The following is a 17952-nucleotide window of genomic DNA, read 5'->3' as shown; positions in this document are numbered from 1 at the left end:
GAGTTTTGTTGAGAGTTAAACTCTTGTTACTGATTATTTGGTCTTGAATATTTAATGTTACAGCACAAAATGCTAAATATTATATATGTAAATATAATATAAATATAATATCATGTAAACAATAATCCAGCCTTTATTGTTTAAGCAACAGGTTTTTACTTCTTACACGTTTCCTCAAACATATTAAAGATATTGATTTCACAAAAGCATTTCATTTAAAGTTTATTCCAGTGTCTTTTAGTTGAAGACAAAACATTTTATTCCCAAATCAAAATTTAAAAAGAGTACAAGGTAAATCACAGATAATTCTACACACACAGAAGTGAGGACCGAACAGGCAGATGTCTGATGACTCTGTGATGTTTCTTCCTGCAGGACATGTACCTGAATGCTGGCGGTGTGACAGTGTCTTATTTCGAGTGTCTGAAGAATCTCAACCATGTCAGCTCTGGAAGACTGACCTTCAAATATGAGAGGGACTCAAACTACCACCTGCTCAGTGAGTACAGGACTGCTGCTTACTTCCTCAATAACATGCAGACTAGCTCTTTTTATTTTTTTATTTTTTTTCTGTCCTTTACTTATTCATTATCTCTCATGAGTTGGGAGGGTGGGAGGGTGGGTGGTTGGGCGGGGTGGGGTGACCTGGCTGTTTTTATGGTCAATTCTGCAATTTGTGCTGATAAGGTGGGTGACTGGACATTATCGTACAGGACTGCTCCTTACTTCCTCAATAACATGCAGATCGACTAACGTGTGCTCGGGTCATAAGACACAATCAGAGGACACATTAACATTACATATTTATCCAAAACGATATATAAACACCAGAAACAGAAAGTGTACAGATATATAGTGCACGAGAAATGTATTGTAAATTAGAAAAAAATATGTAATTGATTTTACAACCCAGTTATTTATGAAATAAAACGGTAGGATAAAGCTTAAGAATCAGTTATTTGTAATATTCCATTTGGTGTGTTATTTTTCTTTTTTTCTGTCCTTACTTATTCATCAGACATTATTTCGGGGTGAGCTCTGGCTTATCGGGCTGTTCTTCCTCATCAGACTGTTCTTCCTCATCAGACTGTTCTTCCTCATCAGGCTGTTCTTCCTCATTAGGCTGTTCTTCCTCATCAGACTGTTCTTCCTCATCAGGCTGTTCTTCCTCATCAGGCTGTTCTGCCTCCTCGTTTACGGTCAATTTTGCCATTTGTGCTGATAAGGCGCGTGGCTCGGAATTGTTTTTCATTTCTTCAAAATCTCCTTCAAACCTCTCCATTAGATCTTTGCCATGTACCAGAACTTTGCCACTAAGATAGAAAGTTATGGTGCCTTGCTTGGACTTGAGTCTGATTGTATTGTTCTGTTGGATTTCTTCTAATTCAGGATACTTTCTCTTCACTACAGCCAGCCATTTTCTTACATGTGTAGTATAGAAAACAAGGTTACATATTGTACCATTGCGTCTATCAATAAAGAGCGTTTCTGGATTCCCATGCAGCTGTTACCATTCGGAGCGTTTTCTTTCTATACTCGTCACATCCTTCAGGGTATTCAAATTCACGAGCAGCCATCTATATTAAAACAATAAAGAACCATTGTTTTTGATGAATTAACATGCTACTGATAAATGGTACAACACATTCAGCACTCAGACTTGCTGTGGTGGTATACCTTGTGTTTCTCTTGGCGTTTCGATGCTCTGGATTTCTCAGCGGGATGGTGGATACTCCGATTCTACAGCTGCTTCCTGAAGCCACAAAACAAACCTCAGATCAGGATTTGCATCAGATACGGCCGTTATAAAGTCTGGCCTACCCGTGATATACCATGTCTACCTCCCTGCTTCACTCTGTTATGTGTGAAAACCTTTTACTGCAGCAAGAGATTAAAGTTAAAAAACTTTAACTTTTGGGGATGCCACTTTGAGTCACTACGTATGGAACATACATGAGTCTGACTTGTGAAGCACTTTGTGTTGCATTCTGTGCATGAAAGGTGCTATATAAATAAAGTCCATCCATTCATGTTGTTTCAGTACATGCTGTGGTTACTGAAATAATCTTTTACAAAATAATTTTCTTAAAGTCTACAAAAATGATATGACAACTTATCTTTTTTTATCTAGCTGTACAGGTTACTTGGCTGTTATACATCACTGACGAGGCTGATAATGTATTTTTAAATATTCAAAGAATAATTAGTTTTTAATTTAACTGTAAGAAACAGAAACACAAATCTAAATAACAATTCAGTCAACAATAATTTAAAGGACAAATAGACGTATTCTTACTGAATCTATGGCGGTTCCGGCAGTGTTGGTGATGTCGCTGTGTAAATTCGGCGTAAGCTGGTGTGAACTCTGTCCAAGAGAAAAGACCTCTTTTTTTTTATACTCTCCGTCTTGATCACATGCAGCCAATCCTACAACGGCACAATCATTCTGCCCATGTATGGTCATATATCACAAACTTGAAGATCTAGTTTATACATCAGGGTGTGTCTTCATTGGTATTTGTTATCAATTCAGAAACACATGTCAAAATATTGGCCTGTGTACATCGGTACATTCCTACAACTTTTATAACTGTCAGTATATTTTAGTTTATTTACTGTGAAAAGAATACACATGTAGTGTCAACACAATACGCACGGTAACACACAGTAAGTTAAGTAGTATTTCATACTTCATATGTTATCATGCTCTTCTGTAGCCTACCGACTAATATTTTAGGAAGATAATGACTCGTATCGCTTTGCTACCACTTGATACTCTCATATGATGTTACTCTGTTGGCCTGAAAGGTGCGCAACACCTCATACTGGAAATACTCGATAAGTTTAGAAGTCCATCCCCGGATACACAGACGCAATACAACACTCGAACCTTCAAAAATATTTTTTTATTTTCTACTGGAGGACATTCCTACAATACACAAAGGCAGTAGGAGTGTCCCAAACGTTCTCTAATCAAAGAAAGATATTTTAAAGCTTTTTATTGCTTTTGATTGACACTGTGCTCACAAGGACCTGTACACCTGGAATAACAAACACTTGACATGCAAAACCGGTGTCACACACATCTAGACTTATGCCCTCTAAGTAAGCAGTAGGATCAGCCCTGTAACAGAATTTATATTTCCATTGTCAAAAACGTTGACAAATGCCCATCACAAGTTATCAGAGCCAAGTTGTGTCTAAAATAAATAAATAATCAAAGTATTTCCATTGATATGAACAGGTCCAAATTCTCAATGGTAAAATCCTGCAACCAAGCTACATTTTCTGTTGAGTGACTGACTAAGTTATAAGTCATGTTAGGACTACTGTGCATGCACACGGTTTATAAAGTGTCCTTCTTGAGATCGACTCTGTGATTAACATTCATCTTCCCTTGCAGGGTGCCTCTGAGAAGGATATTGTTCACTCTGGGTTGGCCTACACACCATGGAGAGATCTGCCAGGGTAAGTGATCGTACGGGACACAACACAGTCAAGATACAGGAGTCATGGTTACAAGACTTGTATAACCGTTAGTATATTTTAGTTTATTTACTGTGAAAAGAGAATCGGTTGTCCGCAATTAAAATCTTAGACCTCAGGCTCCCTCTAACAATGCTCTTTAAATATGTATACAAATAAAATCTATTAATAAATACCTATATCATCAATAAACAACTGTCAATTCTGGCAAAAACTTGGTTAAACGATCAGTTTTCTGCCACTTACCTCTGTCCAGATCATGTTGAATTATAAATTACTTTTCTAGGAAGTATTGTTAAATGCAGCTGGGTCCATCTGCATACTTTACGCATGACATGAAAGTGCTATTGATTTTCTATTTTTAACTCTTGTTAAGAAAGCCAACAAGCAAACAACCAATAAGCAAATTTAGCAGGGGTCCACCGCTCATTTATTCTCTCTGGCCCTTTAATATGATTATCTGGCCTCTGTAAAATCAAAATTGAAACACACAGTCTTCCACCTCTTCAAATAAATTCTTGACACAGTTGCTGGATTTCAACAAAACCTTTTTAATTTCACTGGTACTGTTTATAAAATCAGCGAGTCTGCTTTGATGCCAACTTAAACATGGTGTGTGTTTTGTGTATTTGAGGTGGGATTTGTGATTGTGTGTTGTTTAGAGTGTGCTGTGTATGTGTTGGTATAAGGGTGTTGTAGTGTGTAGTCTGTGTGAGTGTGTGTGAATGTCAGATTGCTTGATAAGGCAACATGCAGTCATCAGTTTCCATTGGCCTCAAAGTAAAAACACACAAACCTGCTCCAGACACAAACACGCACACACTTTGCTGGCTGAACCGGTTCTATATAACCACACACACACACACACACACACACACACACACACACACACACACACACACACATATATATTTATATAAACACACACATACAGTGCATACAGACCCACACACTGGTGCTGGGCAGACAAGCAGTGAAAGGTGGCATCACACTGACTGAGAGGAGAAGGGAATCCTCTGATTGGCTGAGACAGTTGATGGGCGGGAGCTTCGGAACAGCCAGGGTTCAGACTAGTTAGTGTGAAATAAAAACTACCCTAAAAAACAACTACACATCCCACAATTCAAGCTGTACACAGAACTACACATAAAGCTGATCCATGATTTAAAAAAAGAACCTTCATTCTGCTCTCTTAGCAGACTGACTGCCTCACTGAATCCACGTTTTTTTAATCACAGAACTAACAGACTAATGTCCACATTGCGTGTTTCTCCCGATGGCATGCAAACCACTTTCACAAAGGCTAAAAAGCAACTACACGATAACAAGGGGAGATCAGCTGCTCATGTCCCCTTAAGAAGCTTTAAATTTGAAAACAGTGTCTGACATCAGTTTGTTTGAACTCTCCATCGAAGCTATTTGACCATGACCACCAAATGGAAGTAATCTAATTGTACTGTAGAGCCATTTTCTGCCAAATTTAAAGCAGCACGGCTGGAAAAGGAGATGTCAAGGATGCCCATGAACCAATCAGAATTTAATAATGAAAATCCGGTCTTATTACTATAATTAAAAATATTTAACGGTATAGAGAAATTCTTGGAACATTTAAAACTAAATAACTCCTGGAACAACTGCTCTTGTTTTCTCATGCATCACATGAACACAATTCAAGTTTCCGCTCTAACAGCTTTGAAAAATGAGCATTGTGTATTGCTTCCTGGTTAATAACTCTGTTTTTAAATGTCGAGGCCAAACACACACTAAGCCATACAAAACCACACAGAACAGCTGCTACTCTACAGTTACAACACAAGACAAGTCATTCTACACATCTGTTCATGCAGTCGACTGTAGCTAACTATCTAACTACTGCACACACAACAGAATGATATCTGTCCTCCAAGAAAGATTCCCTGCACAAGCCTCTGGAGATTTACTTTATACGCCAGCAGCTACACATGCACACACACGTATATAAGCTAACATGAGCACACAGGCACACAAACAGCAGACCACTCACCCTCTCATACCCTGCCTCAGTCACTCAGTGAGTTATTGTTATTGTTGTGGACTGCAGAGGCTTAACTGTATTTACACATCAGAAATGTCCTACAGTTAACACGTTTGCCCAGTGTGTGCGTCTGTGCTGGCATTTGCGGTATGTACTGTATGTGTGTGTTTCATGCATGAGTCCAGTGAAGGTGTGTCTCTTTTTGTTTGTGTGTGTTTTTGTGTGAGGTTTCCCTATTGGTTGCTAAGCGTGTGGGGGCTGTAACAACACCAGGGTTCATATCAGGACGACACTAACACACAGGTGAGGCGAGGGTATGATGGGCAGTGGAGGAAAAGCTACAGGCTGCAGAAAATCAGAAGGGAGGAGACGGGTGAGGACGGGTGGCAGAGGACTGCTGGGGGGGAGGCATCACGGAGTGACGAGGAAGAGGGGGAGATAGGGGCTGAGGTGCGGCATCCGGAAGAGTCTGTTTTAGTTGATTTTGGTTCTGTAGAGTCACAAAAAAATAAGTTGAACATCTGGAGTCTGGTACAGTGAGGCGAGGGGAGCGAGGGGCCGCCGGAGAGCACGGGTAGGGAGGTCCTGAAGACGACTAATACCCCTGGAAGAAAGGAAGGAAGATGGTGTCAATGGTGGAAGTAGTACTTAGATACTTGAGCAATAATAGCAATGCCACAATGTAATAGAAAAATAGGCCCTTACAAGTTAAAGGGGCACTCCACGTATATTATACATGCTGATCAGTTTACTAGTCATGAGCATTGGTGGAAAATAACTTTTATATTTACAAGTACTGTAATTAAGTGCTACTTGTACTATGAAAATAGTGTGCCTTTTTACTCCGTTATATTTATCTGACAGCTGTAGTTATTTGTTACTTTTCAGAATCAGATTTAACAATAACAAATAAATGCCTTTCTTATCAAATACAGCACGTTGTGAAGGATTAAAGAAGTGGTTTCATCCAAACTGATTTGCATAGAAACATTCTTTTTGCAATTGTGGATGTTTTCACAGGAAGAGAAATGCAAAGGGATATGACTCGATAAGAGATTAAAATGACTTGATAAGGAGGAGATTTTGTTCAGGGGACAAATACATAATCAGACTCGTATCGCTTTGCTACCACTAGATACTCTCATATGATGTTACTCTGTTGGCCTGAAAGGTGCGCAACACCTCATACTGGAAATACTCGATAAGTTTAGAAGTCCATCCCCGGATACACAGACGCAATACAACACTCGAACCTTCAAAAATATTTTTTTATTTTCTACTGGAGGACATTCCTACAATACACAAAGGCAGTAGGAGTGTCCCAAACGTTCTCTAATCAAAGAAAGATATTTTAAAGCCTTTTATTGCTCTTGATTGACACTGTGCTCACAAGGACCTGTACACCTGGAATAACAAACACTTGACATGCAAAACCGGTGTCACACACATCTAGCCAAAATCTCAAGGCACACCAAAGACAAAGCCAAAATCTCAAGGCACACCTGACGATCTCTCACGGTACACTAGTGTGCCATCACTTTTACGATTAAAGCAATGATCTCTTTCAGAGTTTTAAAAACACAGTCAGTTCTTTTTGTCTAGAAATTAAAGTTCACTTATTATTATTGAAACATTTGACTAATTGAAATCATTATTTCGTTTTTTTGTCATCGTACCATACATTTTCATACATTCATTCAGTCATTACATACATTTACTGTTTCAAGTCTGAACCAGCGCATATACTCTTTCAACTTTTTAATCTGTAGCAATTAATTTTGCATGTAAAATATTAATTTAATCAGTTTCTGTAGCCATTAGATACATTTAAGGAAGTAAGAACTAAGTCTCACAAAATTGAAATACCCGTGTGAAGTGATTTAATGTATTTAGTTACATCCCACCTGAGAAACATTCATATTATTGCTGCACTGAGCCAAAGAGTCATAATTTGATTTGACTGAGCTGCTGCTTATAAATCATCTTCTCTGCTTTAAAGGTTCAATGTGTAGTTCAGAGCCGCCTGCTCCAAACAAATAGGGGGCAGTATTTCACCTCTACTGGGTCCATGCATTAATCAAAACCATCTATATATATATATATATATATATATATATATATATATATATATATATATATATATATATATATATGTATATATATTATATAAATAATAGAATACACAATAAAAAAAAATATATCCGCACACTCTATACCTGGTGAAGCAGCCTCCCGGGGACAATAAAGACGAGGCCAGGGTGTGTTTCGTTTTCTTGTTTCATTCTTGTTTCATATCTTACACATTGAACCTTTAATGCCAGCATGACCAAACTGGTTTTCTTACCTCTCCTCCTTCCCCACCCTGCTCCATTCCCCCATATTCTCCCTGCAAGACAAAACAAGAACAGTGAGAACGAATTCAACAGAAAAAGGTGGAGTAGAGAGGATTAACGGATGGGGTGATGGCAGTGCAGAGGGCCTCAAGCACCAATGGCCATCTAGCTTTCGTTTTTCCTCCAGTGCTGATGTAATAAAGCAGTTAAGAGTACACATACCATGCTGTAGGATGGACTCAACTCATATTATCATGCTTAAGACGTCCCTGGGGGTTCACTTAGTTTATTAGAGCTAAACAGCAGGTAAGAGTGCCGGACTCCAGATGCACAGGCCTTGTTCAGCCTGAGCAGTGCATGAAGCTATTTTGGTGCATGCCATTAGTATATATTCACTGGCTTATCTAACGTGCTGGAGATGTGACTGAGAGCTCGTATATATGTCACTTAACGCTACACAGGGGAGATACGTGGTTAGAAATGGAGAGTTTTAGTATCATTGTTGTCTAAACCACACCAATGAGTGAGCGTCTGAGAGGTCAGAGCAAAAAGTTTGCGTTATTCAGAGTAGGAAATGGTGAATTACTCACAAAGACATCATGTGTTTTTATGCTGTATACAGTCAATGGAAGCTTTTATCCAAAGCCCCAAATACTGAAGGATATGTCTATTTTATTTGTGGAAGCATAACTTCTGTTTCTTCTTTCCCCTCTTGACGCTCACTTAGTCTGTTGTGGGCTATTAGCTTATATACACAGAGTTACCAGTTTATTAAGCACGCCATTTAATGTAACCCAAAACAACAGTCCTGCAATAAAACATGATGATTCTGCAGGAAAAGTCAGATTTATTGCAGGTCTATTGGATTAGACTGTACAGGCATACATAACAAACTGGTAACTTGGTGCATGTAGCATGCAGAGTATCCCCCTCTGTCTCTCCTTCAGCCCAGCCCACCCCAGCATGACCTATGACCCCACACCACTCTGTCCAATAGGCACCTCGTATACAGGCTCCTCCTATAAGGGAAACAGATGAGACACAACACAAACAACACAAGGTGAGAACAACACGACACAGAACAACACACAAGACAGAAGCATTGGCAACAAAAGAAGCGACACACAAGACACAGAGCAGCTATTATAAAGACATGCATGAAATACAAGTTAGATGTAAAAGTCATCTAACATCCGACAAGGTTTGACAACAAAAGAGCAGAAGGGGGCCATCAGTGCTTAGTGTCAAATTAAATTAAAAAGAAAGTTCAGGAAAATCTCAGCTTTAATGGATATAGCATATTTTGAGACCTGGTTAAAAACAGTAATGCAGTGCAAATACATAATAGTTTACATCCTTCAATTTAGTAATTTTAGTGGTGAAACAATGAATTCATTAATATAAAAAGTGTTGATATTACATTCATTATTTAAGTAGAGCGAAACTGATAAAGTGAATAGCTCATTGCAGATGTATCGGTATCACTATATAAGTTGGCCAATAAGTAACAAATTACATTACAGCAATACCAAACTAGGACAAATCTAAGGGATCTGTATACGATTGTTTATTTTCTTGGTATGTTTGTTTGTTAGTTTATTTTTCATCAGAGTTACTAAAACTACTATTTTCATGAAACTTGGTGGAACAACCCATTACGGGCATTTTCTTTCATTCTCTTCAGAAAATAGCCATGGCGAAGAGATGCGTTTCACGTGCCCTTTTAGTGTAGTTTATGTTTGTGTAAACATATATGTATATATATTACTATATTATTATTTCAAAATATCAATATCGACCATTGGCCATGTCCAGAACTGAATATCTTTGGGTTTCGAACTGTGTGTCTGTGTCAAATTAGCAATTGGAAGACATTGCCTTGGGCTCTGGCAAATTAAGATCTACCTTGTGTCACAATTTTATAGATTAAATACTCAATTAATCAAAAGAAATTGGTCGCAGCTCTACTCATTTATCTATAATTCCGGTAAATAAATGATGTGATCAGTTCAATGTGTTCAGCTCTATCTAGTGGCTAACCTTCAACCAGCTGTCCATAAAAGATTTCTCAATATCATTTTCAGCTTGTTGAAGTCAGATCAGTCATAGTTCAGATCTTTTCATGGTGCTGCACACTGACATCATTTTGTAGCGGCCGTTAGTGTAACCCAACGTTACCATGGTAACTGACCTGGTTGACCATCCCGGTCGACGCCGCGACGTTCTCGACCCCCTCCGCGGTTCCCTGAGACACTTCGTTAGCCCCGGCAACTCCTGTGTCTCCAACAATGTTGGTCTGATCCACGGTCCTGTTGGCCACTGAGACGCAGAGGAGAGGAAGTTTGGTGAAACTGAAACACACTCAAACTGTGTACAGTGAAAAAACACTCAGACACCACACGCATATATCGCCCTATTTGTGACTTTGGCTGCGTCCAAAATCGCGTACATTGGTTTTTAGACGTACTGAAGAATAGGGATACCCAACCTAAATCTATTGGGCCGATCAATTGTGCGCCGATAATGGAAGATTTATACAACGTTTTATTCCAATAATGACATTTTAGATGATAAATTATCGGCCAATAACACAAAGTCCAATTGCTTTCATTGACTTAACAAGGGCAGCATTTACACACACCCGTCTTTGCTCACTACATCTAAACCTTTCTTACTCTCAGGTGGTCATAAACTACAGGTTATGAACTTATCAGTTATCTTATTGGTATCGGCCATGAGAAGCAGGTAATTATTGGTTATCAATAATGAGAGAAGAATCTATATCGTGCCTCTGTACTAACAAATCATACATACTGTTTAAGCATACTAAATAGAACGTCAGTATGGTGTTTTATCATACAGGTGTGGTTTCATTCTCAGATGGTTTCATAGAAAAGCTCAGGGGATCAGCTGCGCTGTACTCTTTACCGGAAGAGGGGCGGACCGGGCGGTTAGCCAGACGTACATTTGCCAAACCAACCAGTTAATCTGAATCCTTGAAGTCTTTTCTCTTGAAAAAAAGTAAAATACAGTCTGATACGCTTATGATAAAGCATAATTTTAAAAAATGTATCGCTTGTCCAACTAAGTTTTCTAGTGCGGTGTCTTCTTCGCTTCATAATGAGGCTGGAGGACAGAAAACAACCAGACGTTTACATTTATATTGTATCTGAAGTGTTTGCTAACTGATGGGTTTGGCCGGTGTACGTCTGATCTGGTTAATCGCCCCACTTCCGTTAAAGAGCAGTCTCCCACAGTCCCGAATGAAACTATTAAAATACTTGATTTTGATTTAATAGACAGTAAACACCTTTGAGATCACGCACTGCTGCCTGATAACATTTGCCCCCCCGGAGCGTCTAGATCACAAATAGGGCTAGCAGGTTCACAGCTTTACTTACCTGTGTTTACTGATGACACAACGCCCTCCTTTGTCTTACTGCCTGAGGATCAAAGAGAGATTACAATCAAATTCATGTACATACTCACTTAGATTTTCTAAATGACCAAATTTTGCAATTCCTATGGTTTTTTTTCTAGCTTTTGTTGATTTGACATGTTGTATATTTTCATTATTTATATATATATATATATTTATTTATATATATAAATATATTTATTTATATATATAAATCATTTATGTGATGAACATGTTGTTTCAGTTTTCACCCCCTTACTTTAACAAAAACCATTGTTAGATGTATATTTTTGTACATTTTAATTGCCACAATGTATATTTATCCTTAATTTTAGAAACATTTATTAGTTGTTGTTTATCTCTCCTCTCTCTCTCCCCCCCCCCCCCCCCCCACCAGATACTAGCTGGGGGTGTTGGGTCAGCAGTAGCCATTGCTCCTTCTAAAAATACATTTAAAGACTCCTGTCAGTGTGACTGATGTGTCTCCCTGGTGTATAAAACTGAACATGATCCTTTTTTATATCTACATAAATGCTTTCTTTTTCTGTTATATTTCCCTATCAACCTTGAGAACTCAGTGTTAGGTGTATACAAACTCTTTAAAGCTCAGTTGTCTTAATAATTTTGTGTTTTATTCATTGAAAACATCCTGTGAACAACAGCGCCTCTCTGATCACCAGCACTGTGCTCATTATAGTATGATCCCAAGCAGATTAAATTGTGGTTACATAATCTGCCAGAGTGAGGGATAGAAGGAGGGGTATATCTGCTCTAAGAGATGAAAGGGAATCATGGGAGGTAAGCAGAAACTGAGGAAGGAAAGGAAGAACAAATCTGCAGAATAACATGATTTTGTGCACACTGACTGTTCCCTCTTTTACATAGATGCTGCCATTAACAGCATCCTGCATCCACCCGTGCTCTCTGTCTCCTGCTTCGCTCCATCTCTCTGCACGCTCCCTGTGCTACATGAGCCACGTGCCTGAGTGCTGAGCAGTACTGCAGTACAGCTCAACACACACTCACACTCACACACACACTGCAATGACACAGCTTCTATTTCCCAGTCAACAGAGGGAGCCACCTGAGTGTCATTGTGAATATCTGTCTGTCACCGTCATAAAGAACAGACTATTCAATCAAGATTGGGGCGGAAGCAGATACAATTCTCCAGGTGATGCGCAGGACACTCCTGAGCATATAACCAGAACAAGAAATCCCTCTTTTAAATAATCCTGATAGTAAATGATGAGCCTTAATAAATGCAGATTGCATGGATTAGAGTGAGTGAATGCTTTTTCCTTTTATGAAATAATGTGCAAATATATGGCTTTAGTTGGTTTTCCAGAGGAGGATTTGTGCTTTAGCACTACTGATGTGATGAAAGCTTGTCCCGGATTTAATGAAAAATCCTATCAATGGAGGTCTCTTTTATGCGTTCGCAGCAGTGTAAAAGCTCATATCGTCATCATCACACATCATATATGCACTGAGACATTCAACATGCATACACTACATATAACACACACATACGTAAAAAGAAAGCTGTGCAGGAGAGATAACAAAAAGAGGTTGTGCAAAGACCTCTCCTATAAACTCAAAGAATGATTACATTAAAAAAATAGATAAATTCTAATTAGTAAGTGATGTAAATGCATCACATCACTGCTGATATAATGTTTTTTTTTATTAAATAGCAGGACTGCTAAAGCACAAATCCCTCAAAGGAAAAGTCATACTTTTAATATCAATGCAGAAAATCAGCACCTAGAACCTTTTTCTTGCATATTATTGATGCTCCCATCATAATCAACCAAAACCTGATGACCAGAAAATAGAAAAATAAATATCCATATATTAAAACAATAGATAAAACCAACATAAAGCTGTAAATTATGTACATGAAGTTGTTTGCAGCCATTTTGTGAGTTCAGTGACAATGGGGGATTATGTATTTAATCTCAGAGCACGTCCTGCTGTCTCTCCAGGTTTGGCCGGTGTGTGAAAGCGGGTGTGCAGACATTGATACTGTGTGCCCACATTCACATGCTGACGTGTGCACTCTGCTGCAGGCAGATACAATGGTTTATCGACGCCATCGACCCTCCTCACTTCAGCGATCACATCCCCTCTCCTCCTCTATTCTCCATCACTCAGTCCCCCCACCCTTTTCTTTACCTGAGCTTGTCACCAACCTGTACTTTCTGAAACACTCAGGATTCATTTTCCAGTGAGTGTCATCTCTCCACATCCATCTCTACGTGTCAACTGTCTCTTTCTGCCCCTCCATCTGTTCATACAGGAGCCACGAGACTAGAAGCTCAAAGCTTTTTCTGACATAACACCCCTCCCTTTTCTCTCCCTCTTTTCTCTCTTTGTCTCTCCCCCTGCATCCCTCCATCATTCCATTTTTCCATCGGGGTTTGATTTAGTGGGGGGTTGTTTTAAAAGCTGCGGGGGGAGGAAGGTGGTTAGTCATCAAAGCAGCTAACACTGGCGGGCAAATCCTGCTGCTGCAACGCCACAAACGCACACACGTTCATGCATCGACACGAGCATGGGGTGAGGGTGGAGGGGGGTGATGGGAGAGCAAATTGCTGCAGTGCTCAAGTGATCCTTGCCCTGTCTTCATTATCTCCCTCCCCGCTTTTTCATTTTAGGATATTGACCCTTGCACGCATAAAGTTACTTTTTATTTTTTATTTTCATCATTTAATTAAGATGTTTGAAGCTGCTGTATGGCGGTCAGTCAGAGTGCTGAAGGGACGGACTGCAGACGACGACGAAGACTTCAACTCTGCTAACTCCTCACCCACCCTTCCACTTTTACAATGCCCCTCCCCTCTCAGGCGGCCTAAAAGCCTGGTACTCGAGGTAACCTTGAGATGTGACGCATTTGCTGCTTGAGCTAATATAAGTACAGGAAACCACAGCGTCACCGTCAAGCATCTGAAGCATTTCTTTTATATCCTTATATCCTTTGAATCTTTATTGTGAATTTACACATTTATCCTAAGATATCTGTGAATATACTATAAAAAAAGAAGGCATGGCAGAGCTTATTAAATGTAGGTCAACATTTAAAAAATGCAGCTAAACCGAGTCTCTGGAGACTTCATCGCTGCATTGAGTCCATCACCGGACGTCCCTCTTCAAGCTGCTCCACAAACCATTCAATGTGAATAAAATAGGACAGGTGATAAAAGCTTGAGGCAGCGTCACCACACGATTATGCAGAATCCTTCTTTCCTCTCTCCTCTTTTATTCTCTACCACCCCCCCCCCCCCCCAACCCCCAATCAGACGGACCCCCATCTCACCCCATCTCACCAGCTAATAACCCAAATATAACTTTCATCCATCTCCTTCCATCTGTCTCCCCCTCCTCACTCTATCTGTCCTTCATTCTTTCAGACCCCCACCCTCTGCCCTGCACCAGTCCTGCAGCAGTATCCTGCCAGTGCTATCTCCATCCCCTTCTTTCTTCCTTCTCCTCCTCCTCCTCTTCCTCTTCCTCCTCCCCTGTTCCTGTCGCCTCTCACAAGTGTCCCAGACATGGACACCCATGGGACCCCACCTCAAACGGTGCAAAATCACATGATGCAACCGCACACACACGCACACACACACATCAAAGAAATGTGCAGATTTCCCCCAAACTTACCCACTAATTTGTTTATGCAGCTCCACAGACAAGATGTGTACGTACCTACATACATGACCCCTTCTTTGGTCTTGGCTGCTGCCTCCTCCATGCCGGCTTTGGTCTTCTCTGCGGCGGCCACAACCCCCTCCTTGGCCATGGAGAACCCCTTCATCAGTACATCCATCTTGGGCGACGAGACGGCTGGGCTAGCCTGCTCCGAATGGGCCTGGCTGGTGCTTACAGTGAGCGTGCAGAAGAGATGATGTGAGATGTGAGAGTGTGTATGCCTGTGTGAGTATGCGTGTGTGTGCCGGTGGCTCCTCCTCCCTTTGGTGCTACAACAGAGAGCTGAGAGGACCGCACAGCAGGGCTACAGCACGCAGACTGAGAGAGGGGGGGAGGAAACAGCCGGTATGCACAAGATGGAGAGAAGAGGAGGAGGAGGAGGAGGAGGAGGAGGAGAGACGGCCGGATGCTGCAGCATTTTCAAGTCATGCTGCAACCCACTCCTCAGCCACACCTCCACACGTCATCCATCTTTATCCTGATGATTCTCACTCAGGAGTAGTGCAGCCTCCGGCTTGTTGTTTGCATATTTTGATTGGCAGATTGCTCTGGACGCACCTTTCTAGATTCTGAGCTTGTGAGCGGTTACATAACCAGCAGAGCTTTAGCACTGGAAGCAAAGATAATTCCTCACTTTAAATAATGTAGATGCATACTGTATATCACTATTTTGTATTTAATTTAATTTAATAAAGAGGAAAAGAAGACCGAGCCTGGATTCATTTGTATTCTTGTGAGGAGGAAAGAAAATGCTTTGTCATCTCCACCTGAATGAATCACAACTGCTCCCCTCCCCTTCCCCTTCCTTCTCCTCTTCTTCCTCCTCCTCTTCCTCCCATTTCTCACAAACATGCCAACTCAGCAGAACAGCAATTCTGTGGATAGTTTTGATATGACAACTGCTCCATTTTTGTTTCATTTTAATTACATTTGTTTGAATCACAAACAAGGCAAACAGAGCAAAATAATTGGGAACACAAAGAAAGATAGGCTGCTGCAACTCTATTTTTCTTTTTGCATTTGGTCCATAGACCGATATCTGATGAAAACAAAAAATGAGAGGATTACTGTGATTTATGTGCAGTTTGCAGAGAGGAGGATGTCTCATATGATTAGTCTTGCCGTACAGAATCCCACTGCCCTCTGGTGGCCTTAACATTAACAACATCATGACGCAGCATTATGACTGACTTATGGTTATCTTTAGACATTTAAACACTTAAACTTTTAAGTCTCAAGTCAATTTTGTAGGATGTCAAGTATTAAGGAAGTAAAATGTCACAGCAGTCAACTCTCAAATCCTCATTGTTGTGACTTAAAGCTGCACTAATCAATATTCTTTTGGGTCACATGTGTAATGTGACAGATGTCACTCTGATTGTGATGAACCCACAGCATTGTTTTGGTTTTCCGGTGTTGCGCTAAGGTAGTTACTGCCTGATAGTGAGTATGCCCGTGGTCCCGGGAGTGCGCATACATATAGTGAAGGTGGACCTAAATGACTACACTTTGATTTGACCTAAGTAAATGAAAAATAGCAACATCTGGATCGTTAAATACATTTTTTTAGTATTGTTGTTTTGAAGTAACACGACTTATCTATCAACATAAATGCTTTTATTCTTTTGTATGTGTCGAGCTTAGTGTTATTCATTGCACTGAATTGAGAATGTCTACAGAAAAACCAAGGCAAGCAGATATTTTTCCTCGTAAAGCAAACGTTTTTCCATAAAAGTTGACCATGTTAAAAATATATGATATATTACCATGGAGTCGATTACTCAACCATCTGGTTATAGTGCCGCACATTATAAAGCTGGATTACAGCGTGTCTGGATCCAGTTTCCATAGTAATCCAAGTAATCGACTGAAATTATAATGAAAAAGATATGATTGCCTTGGTTTGTCAGTAAATACAAACAATAAATAACAACTGGACAAAGGGTGCAACAGGCATTAAGTCACTTCAACAGCGGAAACAAACATCACCAAGACAAAACATGGTCATATGGATAAACAAGTGACTGTAGACACTTTAAACACACATATTAAAGCAAAAGGCTGCACAGATTTTGCACACAGCACACAACTGCAACACAGTTGCCTAGAAACGCTTGTTGTTCTCATCTGGGGAGAGTTAGAAACATCCCAGTATTGTTGTAGCCTACTCACTTGTCTCAACGTCATTCTGTGAGTCTTGTGCATGGCGAAGTCCTCCTTTGTTCAAAATCAGTCCTCTCACACCTCACTGGAGGTTCCTCAGTGAAGCACCACTTAGGATCCACCATGAACCTTTTAGCATTTAGCATTTTAGCCACCCAGTCTGCACCTCGTACACGTGGGTGTGTTTGATGAAATAATGCTAACCCAAGATGTAATTCTTCATTATATTGTAATGTTGTACAGTGAACATTTTCATTTAGAACAAATATGTTTTCCAGAGTGATGCTGATTGATCTACTTTCTCCATTCCCACACAATTTATCATGACTTTTTCATGTGACTTTTGTTTTTACTGTAATGGATGCAACTTAATAATAATAATAATAATAATAATGCATTTTATTTGTAAAGCGCCTTTCAAAGCTAAAAGCAATCTCAAGGCGCTAACTTTATTAGTTTGTGACTGTCACATTGCGTTACATTAACGCATGTGTTTTGGATTAGCATCTCTGTACATTGCACATACTCTTAATACTTACTGTCAACTTTCCTTGTTCAATATTTGGCACCTTTCTGCACAAAACTGTACAGCTCTTTCATTTAAAAAAAGAGACATATTATATCTCTTACGAAATGAAATTGAAAATTGGTAACAATATTTTGTTTTTATATTATTATTGTCAATTTTTCTATTTCATTACTGTTGCTGTACTGTACTTGCTTTGTTTCTCTCAACGTCTATTGTCATGCACCAAAACACCAAGGCACATTCTTTGTGTGTGTGAAAACTTAATTGGCAATAAATCTGATTTAAAAAAAATACTTAG

At 39.8% G+C, this 17952-nt stretch overlaps 1 protein-coding gene and 2 long non-coding RNA genes across 5 annotated transcripts; 1 reads left to right on the top strand and 2 right to left on the bottom strand.

Annotated features, from left to right (window-relative positions):
* Positions 1 to 115: 115 nt before the first annotated feature.
* On the bottom strand, positions 116 to 2449 carry LOC115024361 (uncharacterized). Its single transcript, XR_003834114.1, has 3 exons — positions 2297 to 2449; positions 1678 to 1753; positions 116 to 1577 (listed from the first exon to the last, which is right to left on the bottom strand). It is a non-coding gene; the product is annotated as an uncharacterized LOC115024361 (long non-coding RNA).
* Positions 2450 to 3397: 948 nt separating this feature from the next.
* LOC115024538 (uncharacterized) lies at positions 3398 to 15669 on the top strand. 3 transcript variants are annotated; one of them, XR_003834137.1, is made up of 6 exons: positions 3398 to 3468; positions 8561 to 8893; positions 11914 to 12534; positions 13240 to 13481; positions 14665 to 14835; positions 14935 to 15669. It is a non-coding gene; the product is annotated as an uncharacterized LOC115024538 (long non-coding RNA). The 3 variants fall into 3 exon arrangements; XR_003834138.1 differs by lacking the exon at positions 3398 to 3468 and having other exon boundaries at positions 7717 to 8893; positions 11914 to 12049; positions 12137 to 12534; XR_003834136.1 differs by lacking the exon at positions 3398 to 3468 and having other exon boundaries at positions 7717 to 8893.
* Positions 5873 to 15194, bottom strand: sncgb (synuclein, gamma b (breast cancer-specific protein 1)). The gene is made up of 5 exons (XM_029456217.1): positions 14960 to 15194; positions 11235 to 11276; positions 10025 to 10152; positions 7845 to 7886; positions 5873 to 6104 (listed from the first exon to the last, which is right to left on the bottom strand). The coding sequence occupies exons 1-5, from the start codon at positions 15078 to 15080 to the stop codon at positions 6096 to 6098; spliced, it is 342 nt and encodes a 113-aa protein (XP_029312077.1). The 5' UTR covers positions 15081 to 15194; the 3' UTR covers positions 5873 to 6095.
* Positions 15670 to 17952: the final 2283 nt, after the last annotated feature.

The sequence above is a fragment of the Cottoperca gobio genome, chromosome 19 (genome assembly GCF_900634415.1).
Source record: "Cottoperca gobio chromosome 19, fCotGob3.1, whole genome shotgun sequence".
NCBI lineage: Eukaryota > Metazoa > Chordata > Actinopteri > Perciformes > Bovichtidae > Cottoperca > Cottoperca gobio.
The sequence above is the reverse complement of the archived record's forward strand: the minus strand, read 5'-3'. Positions and strand labels throughout refer to the sequence as shown.

Bases quoted from the DNA above. Each gene is read 5' to 3' on its own strand.
- sncgb (XM_029456217.1), bottom strand. From the start codon at position 15,080: ATGGATGTACTGATGAAGGGGTTCTCCATGGCCAAGGAGGGGGTTGTG. The intron at 11,277-14,959 runs GTACGTACACAT...TTTGATCCTCAG, and splicing joins AGAAGGGGTCATGTATGTAG to GCAGTAAGACAAAGGAGGGC. The intron at 7,887-10,024 runs GTCAGTTACCAT...TTTGTCTTGCAG, and splicing joins CGACCGGGATGGTCAACCAG to GGAGAATATGGGGGAATGGA.